At 34.4% G+C, this 10,944-nt stretch overlaps 1 protein-coding gene across 1 annotated transcript; it reads right to left on the reverse strand.

The window, feature by feature from the left end:
* Positions 1-3,683: 3,683 nt before the first annotated feature.
* Positions 3,684-10,565, reverse strand: LOC128558494 (uncharacterized). Its single transcript, XM_053547981.1, has 4 exons — positions 9,885-10,565; positions 9,637-9,673; positions 6,529-6,636; positions 3,684-5,834 (listed from the first exon to the last, which is right to left on the reverse strand). The coding sequence occupies exons 1-4, from the start codon at positions 10,275-10,277 to the stop codon at positions 5,431-5,433; spliced, it is 942 nt and encodes a 313-aa protein (XP_053403956.1). The 5' UTR covers positions 10,278-10,565; the 3' UTR covers positions 3,684-5,430.
* Between the last annotated feature and the right edge of the window lie 379 nt (positions 10,566-10,944).

Consider the following 10,944-nt stretch of genomic DNA (forward strand, 5'->3'; position numbering starts at 1 on the left):
AGGTAATGTGCTCCGAAACACACGGTAAAGTAGGTAAATGTCTATAATTGCCTACTTTTTCTCTTTTTGCACTGTCAGAAGTTCCGTGTAAATTTTTCTAAAACAAAAACGTGTTAACTATTTTTTTAGTTCAAAAGAATATTGGTAAGTAAAAAGTAAAAAGCCGACTTCTGGGTACAACCGCGTTTCACAGTCATGCGTACTCATCCTGGCATTTCCCATTTTAGAATACATGTACAAATGTGATTCTTTGATAAGGTACAGATATCTGTTAGCGCTATTCTCTCCTGACCAATATCGTTATGTCATTCTGCCATCTGCCACAAAACAAAAGTGAAATTGGGTATGCGAAAGGATGAAAACGCAGCGAACGTGAGAACGAAAGAATAACATGTACATTTGAAAACCGCGATATTAAATCTTATCGTTTGTCTCAACTGCCAGAAGGAAAGTTCTAGTTTAGAATTTCAGCTTTTCCTTTCGTGTATGCGCTGTAAATGTCAAAGGCTATATTTAGAGATCATACTTGAGTTTTTCGTGTACTTTGACTTGTAAATATAATGGTTCTTTAAATGTGCATCGGTAACGAGTAAAAATGTAAACAATGGATTTTGTGTCTATGAATCATTGGAATAAATGAATGACAGTGGATCTTAGTCATAATACTGATTGAAAGCGAATGCTAATGACTTCGTATGATGCAGAAAGCTATTTTGCTGAGAACTGTAATTTCCTATCGATTGACATCCTCTCAAAATATATCATTATTGCTTTACCATTCGCCTGTTGCTAAAATGGCAAATTTGAAAGTTTCGGTGTCAGTAATATTTTACTGATATTGTCAGTTAGTAAGTTGATGCTATAAAAACATGTCAGGGAATGTTTGGTATTTTTGAACGATTAAAAACGTTAAAAAAATTAGGTTATATTTACTTTACATGACAATTGCCGTTTATTAATGACTCACAAGGTCAATATGCCGATAATCCGGAGTACGCCGAACATGTTATTGTCACAAAAAAATCATATTCACGCTAGATAGTCGGGAAGATAAAGGATGCACTTACACTGTCTTGCTACGGGTACTGCTGTTCTAACTCAGCGGTAGAGTGTCTGCCTAAGGTGTGAGAGGTTCTGTGTTCAAGTTCCTGTCTGAGCTTAAATATTTGACTCCTGTTACTGCATGTATTTGAAGGTTATCACACCGATGCATATGCTTCTCTTTTCAGCAAACAAGTATGATATCATTGTTCAGCAATTCAGTTCACTCTTGAATGTAAAGGGAAATACAGTCGAATACCGTTACCTCGATATTCAAGGGACTGTAAAAATAGCATCGACGTATCCGAAGTTCGACGTAACGATATCGACTATCTGGGACTAATTTGTACTTGTGTCGGACGTCTATATTGTCATTATATCCAATGCGTATTCCAAGGGGTAGGAAAGGGGAAAGAAACAATATAAAACGTAACTACGATTTTAATTTTATTGACAAATAAAACATCTTAATTAAATAGTACATACATGTACATACATACAACTTTTTAATTTTTCAAAGTATATGTGTAAATATTAGCATTTTTATTCCTTCGCTAAACAAGTCTGAATGCAGCGGTTATGTTCCTAATTGAGTAGTCATTTTGACTGTGTTTCGATAACGAAAATTTGCCTGTTAAATGGCAGATTTTTACTCCGTCAAACAGAAAAATGTTTCATCCAAATTAGTTGTTATACTGGAAAACAGCTTGCTTCCTTGCACGCTGTTTTATAAGACTAATTATTTTGAATTAAATGCAAACTTTATGACATTTAATAACAAACAAAATAAACACACAAACTAGCTTGATTATGATTAATACATCGCTGAACAACATTAGGTTGATTTTCACACCTTACAAATAACATGGATATTTTTTGACAAACTGTAATATCGACGAAACCAGGTGTAAAAACAGTGCAGGTAAGATGACGGGACTGAAAAATCTCATCGAGCTAAACAAAATATCGAGCTAATCATATCGAGGTAATGATAAATAATTACATTAAAATATAAAGGGAAAAATCGGGACCGACCAAAACACATCGTGCTAACCGGAGTATCGAGCTAACCGATATCGAGGTAACGATATTCAACTGTACATCCGAAGAGAAAATATCCAATATATTATGTCTCTTTGATGTTTCTGCTCTACATTCCAAGAAGAGTTACACTTCCTTGATCACAAACTTTTCTTTTTAGCCCACCTGAACAATGCTCAGGTGAGTTTTTCTGATCGCTCGATGTCCGTCGTCTGTCGTCTGTCTGTCGTCTGTCAACATTTAGCTTGTGTATGCAATAGAGGCTGTATTTTTCAACTCATCTTCATGAAATTTGGTCAGAATAATAACCTTGATAAAATCTAGGCCGAGTTTGAAAATAGGCCATCTGGAGTCAAAAACTAGGTCACTAGGTCGAATCAAAGATAAACCTTGTGTATGCGATAGAGGCTGTATTTATCAATTGATCTTCATGAATTATGGTCAGAATGATTATCTTGATGAAATCTAGGCCGAGTTCGAGAATGGATTATCTGGGGTTAAAAACTAGGTCACTAGGTCAAATCAAAGAAAAACCTTGTGTATGCGATAGAGGCTGCATTTTTTAATTGATCTTCATGAATTTTGGACAGAATAATTATCTTGATAAAATTTAGGCCGAGTTCGAAAATGGGTCATCTGGAGTCAAAAACTAGGCCACTAGGTCAAATCAAAGAAAAATCTTGTGTATGCGATAGAGGCTGTAGTTTTCAATTGATCTTCATGAAATTTGGTCAGAATGATTGCCTTGATAAAAATCTACGTTAAGTTTGATTATGGGTCATTTTGAATAAAAAAGTAGGTCACTAGGTCAAATCAAAGAAACCCTTCTGTATGCAATGAGGCTGTATTTTTCAACTGATCTTCATGAAATTTGGTCAGAATGATTGCCTTGATGATATCTAGGTCAGGTTTGAATATGGTTTATCTGGGGTCAAAAACATGGTCACTAGGTCAAATCAAAGAAAAACCTTGTGTAGAAGCTGTTTTTTTCAATTGATCTTCATGAAATTTGGTCAGAATGATAGCCTTGATGAAATCTAGGTGAAATTCGAATATGGGTCATCTGAGGTCAAAAACTAGGTCACTAGGTCAAATCAAAGAAAATACTTATTTATACTCAAGATTTTTGCTCCAATTTTAATGAAAATTGGTCAGAATATTTTTTCCATGAAATCACTAGGTCAAACATGTTTACACTGTTATGGTGTGTTATGGTGTGTTTCTCAGGTGAGCGACCTAGGGCCATCATGGCCCTCTTATATACATCTCGATACATCTCAGTTTAAAATATATCTTTTTGAGAAATATATGGACATTTTGCCTTCATTTCAAAGCTTGTGATTTTTTACCTATGTTTTGAACAAATTTGGTACTATCTCTACTAAGCAGTTTGTGTTTTGCCAGTCAAAAAAAGATGGTTACACAAATATTACATATCATGTTGTAAAGACTGTCGTATGATGTTTGTAAAGCATCGCATCCAATAAATACACAAGAGTCTCAAGAATAGAATCAAATGACTGTTCTTAATTCAGTTGTTAATTTTTTATCAACAAACAGACTTACAAGCTATCTTTTAATCTGAATTTTAAATCTAATCACATTTTTTATGTTTCTTTATTTACAAAAAGAGCCAGAAAATACATGTTAGAGAATATTCCAAACTTGTTAGAATATTGAGAAAGAAACATTTCTATGCATAAAAATGTATTATTCAGAACATAAATGTATAATTGGTACCATTAATGTATAAGCCTTATTAACACAAATACAATTAAATTCATTAAATCACGAACCATTTTCATATCAAGACTACGACTGATGTTATATTGATGTTATACATTTGACGATTACCGTTGCAATCGTCAAAATCTCTATTCATCTTGTTATTTACGATAAAAAAACGAGATTAATTCAATTCAATTCAATTCATTTTATTGCATTAAATTCAAAATGCAAGCACAAGGTCCAGTAAGTCCTTGAACGTAGTCTCCCCTAAACCAAACGTAGGATGTGTGAAACATTACTAGAAAAAAACTTTCGGCTTTGAATGACATGAAATTCACACATTACTTGCATTAAACATGAAAAAATGGCACAGGTTATTTCTCAGACCTGTTGTATTTTTATTGAGAAAAAAAGTTCATTATTTTAATTCATTCGTTCATTTTTATGTTAAAAATACAAAGTTGTGCAACAAACCAATAAAATAATGTTTCAATGTGAAAAGAAACCAAAAGTGGAAACAGTAAAACAAAATCAGTTATGATGGGCTGGATTTGAACCCATGAAAATAAGACGGGCTACTGAGGTAACATATGTGCTACATTTAAAAAAAGGGGGGAAAAAAGGTTATACAGTTCCATCACAAGTTTTTGGAAGGGTGTAATACAATAATTACTCATCAATTTATTCATTTTGGTCCTGTCCCTGTCACATGTACATATGTTACCCTTCATTCTTCCTCTAAAGAATGTAGTTTTAATTCAATAAAAATACATTAGTAAAACTTATTTTCTAGGGCTGTATCCTTTTCAGTACATAGAACTTCAACGTTCACACCTGACGACAAAGAAGTATTTCATAAACAGAGTCGAACAATTAAAGCAAATACAATATCTACAGCTAACATCAAAATTACATACAAATTTAAATGAAATTATCATGATGTGAAGTTACTTCTTTCAGCAGTCAACCGTGAAAACTATAGTGGCATCGTCGGAGGTTAAAGCTAAAATCTTGTGATTACAATGTCAGTTTGAAACGTAAATTTCGTCAGTGACGTGATACGATCCTTATCATGCATTCTGAACATGTCAATGACTCGAAAAGTAAGCAATTTTAGTGTACAATGTACACGCCTTATGGCGTCTAGAATCAGCCGTAGTACAAATGGATCACTTGTGAAGTTTTTATTTGGTATAGTTAAATTCAGAGAAGTCATTATTTAAACAAATATATTAACCAGTTTGATAACATTAAGAATTTTCCAAATAGTAGCAATTATGGAATATTTGTCATATCTTTGAAATTAATACGAAAGGGATTATTGTCGGTTCAAACGAAAAGGTTTTTTTTTTCTTCAAAGATATTGATCAGCGACTACTGACTCACGCGTCAATTCAAGGGAAGCGGCGACCTAGGTAGCGGTCTTTCAACGCGGGGTCGTGTGTAAGGGTCCATCTGGGATCACTACCATTCTTCAAATGACACCAGTACCGATTGTTTCAAGGAAATGGACTCGGGAGTGATTTGAATATATTTCAAGAGCTAAATTAAGTTAGTATATACCAGTCGTCGTTTCTGCTGAATTGGCACTTTTGAGTCAGTAGTTTCGCCTAAGGCTCATCAGGCTGATAGTGGAAACATACCAAAGGTATTACCTCGCGAGCCGCGGATGATCGAAAATGCATCGGAAACTTTAACATAGATCGTATCATTTCTAGACATCTGCAAATAACTTCCAACGTCCAGACTCGAAACAACATCACCGTGACTAACGTCAAACAGTTGCGTTTTCCCTAGCAACGTTTGTTCATATCCATAAACCATTCGACAAATTCGCAATGTAATCTTTCTTGGTCTGTCAATTTTGTCGTCTCCTCGTGAAATATTGAAGTGTACGGAGGCATAAATGTAGTATGTTCGTCCCTCTGGAATGGTTATTTCACCGTTGTGGTAATGTATGTTTCGAACAATATATGAATGTTCTGGATGTTTATCCCAGTGAAGAGCTAAGTCCTTTCCATTCCCTAAAATATATTAAGGTAAAACGTATATGATTACATATGAAATCACTTGCTCAAATATAAGCGACTTGCTTAAATATCTTTGGAATCTTAAAACACAATAAAATAGGATTATTATAACAGTAGCTTGATCTGGGATGCAGTTTTCGGCTCGAGTGGATTCTGCCAGATCGGATAGCACGAGGCGCGCAAGCGCCGAGTGTGATCCGACTTAGCAAAATCCACGAGAGCCGAATACAAAGTCCCAGATCTAGCTACTGTTATAATGACCCTTTTATTATATACCTTTACCATTTTGATTCTTGTTTTGTTCTTGAACGAAATCTTCAATGTTTATTGATATTAAATGGAACCTAGTGAAGTTTTCATGTGCGCTATTTATAGAAATGTGTCGGGTCATGCATATTTATGAAAATAGTCCGGCAGCATACAATACGGAAGGTACAATACGGAATTTAAAAGGTACAATACGGAATTTTTGTCTGTCTGTTTATATTTAATTGTGAAATACAAGCCGATATTTTACAGAATTTATATAGGTATATAATAAAAGAGTGTATTGCAGTTCATCTTCTCCTTTTCTTTCGAACCTTTTGCAATCAGCATCTTCTTATCATGTGTGCAGATATTTGGTTTTGGATAAAGTAATTCTCTACTTAATTGTCAATACAATGTACTCATAGTCTTTTCATTTTACCTTCATATTTCTGATGCTGCGAAACTCCAGAAAACGTGAATGTAAGGTGTCCAGATGTCGGTGCTAAACTGTTATTTCCACATGAAAGATATTGTCGCTGTGCTAACCCTAAAAATAAACGATTATATGACATTCTTTTTGATACTGTAATTGATATAAATGCATCGTGTCATCAGTAACGCGAGCTCTTTTAGACTTGCTTACGTTAAGAAGGCTTATGATGTAACACAGGTGACCGTCTTTGTCTGAAATAACGTCCGGAGGAACAGATTAAACACTGTTGAAGTCGTATGAAAATAAGCCAACGGCGCAAGTCTTTACTATTTAGAGTTGTCTTGTGTGACAGATTATGGTACATCTAAAATACAAATTGTATGCATATAGAAGTTTATTTCGTATCCTTATATTCCAAGACGTTTGGTTTTGATATGGTAACGTGTATATTACATACTTCCGGATACAAAGAACACGAGACTACACATCAGTTAAGCATGTCTGTCGGACCGTCCGTCCTTCTGTATATTCTTTCTGGAGGTATATCTCCAAAACAATATCATGAATTTTCAAGTAACTGATATAATGTTCTGTATGATATAACAATGAAAATAAGGTATTCCCAGGTCACTACATCCAAGATCAATTTCACAACTGGAGGTCAAATATCAAATAACTTAAACTTGTGTCCGCTCCATATCGTCAATACCGCTAGAAGGTATTTCATTAAACTAGCATCAGTTGTTTACCATATCAATCCATGTTACCGAAAATACAAACCTTGTCACAAGATTCAAAGGAGGGGAACACTGTTGTTTTTTTTCAGATAGCTAAATTTTAAAAGATAAAATACTTTGATTCCACTATCATATAAACCGTAATCAAGCATTAACTGTTTTGCTTACATTTTTGTGTCAATAAAATTAAAAAAATCAACCAGACTCACGTCTCGGGTCGCCGGATGAAAGGTCAAGGTCACACTTGTTGGCAAAAAATCTAATTACGTTTTCTCAGACTGTTTCGTTTAAATTTTAGTATTTACGCATAAATGTTTACCATTATAATATAAAATGAATCTTATACAATTCAGATCACCAAGCAGACAAAGGGGGGGGGGTAAAAAGCCAGGCAAACAGTTTTGACGTTGCACACGCTCTATATCTTACAAACTGCTGGAATGATTTTCATAAAAGCATCAATTATTTAGCTTATCAAGACAAAGTGCAGATCGCACGAATCCGGTCACAAGGTCAGATGTCGAGGTAACATATGGTGGTTAAATGCCAAATCGCTTTATTTTAGATTGTTTAATTTATTTTCAAGTATTTAAATACACAATGTTTACCATCATAATATGCTGAGAATTAAGCACTTCTTTATCAAATTAGCTTCATTGTTGACCTCACCGAGACGAAATGTAAAGTACAATAACCTTGTCACTAAAGTCCGAGGTAAATGTCGCACATAGAGGTCAAAGGTCATGGTCACAACAAATCTTTCTTACCTTATCAATGTGGCTATTGGAGAGAGGCAAATCATCTTCAGAAATAGTTCTATTTATTGTGTAATTTTCAACCTTCAATATATTGACCTTGTATGGCACGCCAATTGTCCATTTATTATGTGAACCCTAGTTCACGTTCAAGAAACTAGGATTAACGATCGATAAACCAGGTTTTTCCAACGTAAAACCAGGTTTTTCGAATATTAACCTATAATTTCGAGCGAAAACATAAAATAACGGTCGTAAATGTAAGTTCACGATTGTAAACCTAAGTTCACGGTCGTAAACATAGGTTAACGTTCATAAACTACGGTTTACCAGCGTGAACGGGGGTTTATAAGCGTAAACATAGGTTAACGATCGTAAACATAGGATAACGACCGAAACTCATAGTTCAATCGAGAAACCTAGTTTATCAAACGTAAACCATGGTTTACGGTCGATATATTAGGATTATACAATCAACAATGAATTTCGGTCGTGAAATTGGGTTTACGGCCATGAACCTATGTTTACGGACGTGAACCTATGTTTACGACCGTAAACCATAGTTTACGGACGTGAACCTATATTTTTGAACGTGAACCTATGTTTACGAACTTTAACTTAGGTTTACGTTCTATTAACCAGGTTTTTTTAATACTAACCTTTTTTTCGAGCATAAACATAGGATAACATCGTAAACCATAGTTCACGCTCGTAAACGTAGGTTCACGTTCGTAATCCCAAGTTTACGGTCGTAAACATAGGATAACGACCGAAATTCATAGTTCAGTGGAAAAACCTAGTTTATCGAACGTAAACCATGGTTTACGATCCATCGACAAACCTAGTATATCGAATGTAAACCTGGGTCCACGAGCGTAAACTATGGTTTACGCCCATAATCTTATGTTTTCGCTCGAAAATAAAGGTTAGCATTCGAAAATCCTGGTTTTACGTTCGAAAAACCTAGTTTATCGATCGTTAATCCTACCATAAACCCCCGTTATCCTATGTTTTTGCTCGAAAATATAGGTAAGTATTCGATAATCCTAGTTTTTTTACCAAAACGTAATTATTTTATTAAAATTGGCCTGTCGTGAACTATAGTTTACGGACGTGAACCTATGTTTATGACCGTGAACTTGGGTTTACGAGCGGTAACCATAGTTTACGAACGTAAACCAAGGTTTACGTTCGATTAACTAGGTTTTTCGATTGAAGTATGAATTTCGGTCGTCATCCTGTGTTCACAAGCGTGAACCTATATTTACGGCCGTAAACCCATGTTCACGGTCATAAACCCAAGTTTACGGTTAACGCACGTGAACTCAGGTTTACGCTCGTAAATATAGGTTCACGCTCGTAAACATAGGATAGTATTTGAAAAACCTAGGTTTACGTTCGAAAAATCTAGTTTATCGATCGTTAATCCTAGGTTTTCAACCGTGAACCGGGGTTCACGTAATTATTGGACAACTGGCTTGCCATAACCTTGAAGTATAATAATATATTTTCATGCATAGTTGCGCGACAGGCATACAGTTTAAATGCAGTCTATCGACAAAACGATCAAGGTATTTTACAGATAGGTCAATACAAGCTTTAAAGAATATATAACAGTTTACCTCTAGCTAACGTCTGCATTAATGTCCGCTCTACCACCTACAAAATATAAAGAAGCTTTACATTCTTTATATAAGGCGTAAGTGATATGCACGATAAATAAGTAGATTTATTACTTCAGATAAATCCAGAATAATAGGTTCCACGTCTTTTCATACGCTCTTAACAAGAGATACATACAATATTCGAAATAGTTGTGATTATTCGTTATTCATTAACTATGTAAGATTTTTAGAAGTTTGCTACTTACTGTATTTACCACCTTCTTGGCATCTTTATTTTTGTATGTGCAGATGTACCTTCCATCATCACTGTTTACAGACAGAATCAAATTATTTTTCTTTGTATTAAATGTTTCAATATTATCGTCTGGACTTAGAGAGATGTCGTCACAATATACTGACAATTCTGTGATGTATTCCTGTGCCAATAACGGTATGTTATGATATGCGTCTTGGTATGAAAAGTATCCAACAAAAGCAACTAAAGCTATCAACATTGCCTGCAAGGGTATGCATACAAATATTACACCGCCAGAACATTTGCTCTGCTTTCTAACATTTACGTTAAATGTGCACGATCCTGTTGTATGTTTGTCACTTTTATGCTCCTTATTAAATTTTGAAAATATAGACACCGCCATATTATAAATCAATGCGCGTTATGTAGGCCAAGTCTCTTTCACGGAAAATAAGAACACGGAAGTAAAATATAGCCATTTATGTCATTATATCTTTTAGAAATAACTCGTAGTTCACACTTGATCAATTTGTATACACCAGTAACTATCTCCTGTTTACTGAATAAATATTTTAATGATGTTAATGGTAAATACATTGTACACATGGTTTAAAACTGTATTATTTTTCGCGGCATTCCATTGTTTAAGTGTTCATTTAAAACCAGTGTTGTATTTGTAATGATGTTATGAAAACAATAATTATTTTTACATTTCTTTAAAATGGTTGGGGCTTTTTGTTAAATATTCCCTTCTTTTTTTAAGGGAAACATAATAACACTGAGACTTGTTTAAATGGAAAATTGATATACTAGTAATCGACCAATATAGTTTAATAAACATTTCCCAGTGTTAATACATTGTTAAACAACTTTCAACCGCTTAGGCGTAAAAACAAATTGTTTGTTTCCGGTATCCCGACCTACCCAAATTTTTTTTGGCCCGACCCTAAATGTTTTATTGCCCTGGAGAGAATATATTTTTCAACTTTTTGACAAAAAGTTGCAAAACTGCACTTTTTTATGCATTAAACATGCCCAGTGATATTAGAAATCAACTTGCTGATGCTCTA

Source organism: Mercenaria mercenaria, chromosome 7 (genome assembly GCF_021730395.1).
Source record: "Mercenaria mercenaria strain notata chromosome 7, MADL_Memer_1, whole genome shotgun sequence".
In the NCBI taxonomy this organism is placed as follows: domain Eukaryota; kingdom Metazoa; phylum Mollusca; class Bivalvia; order Venerida; family Veneridae; genus Mercenaria; species Mercenaria mercenaria.

Excerpts from the sequence above, each read along its gene's own strand:
- LOC128558494 (XM_053547981.1), bottom strand. The coding sequence starts at position 10,277 with ATGGCGGTGTCTATATTTTCAAAATTTAATAAGGAGCATAAAAGTGAC. Across the intron at positions 6,637-9,636 it reads AATGCAGACGTTAGCTAGAG|GGTTAGCACAGCGACAATAT; the intron begins GTAAACTGTTAT and ends GTTTATTTTTAG. Across the intron at positions 5,835-6,528 it reads GCAGCATCAGAAATATGAAG|GGAATGGAAAGGACTTAGCT; the intron begins GTAAAATGAAAA and ends AATATATTTTAG.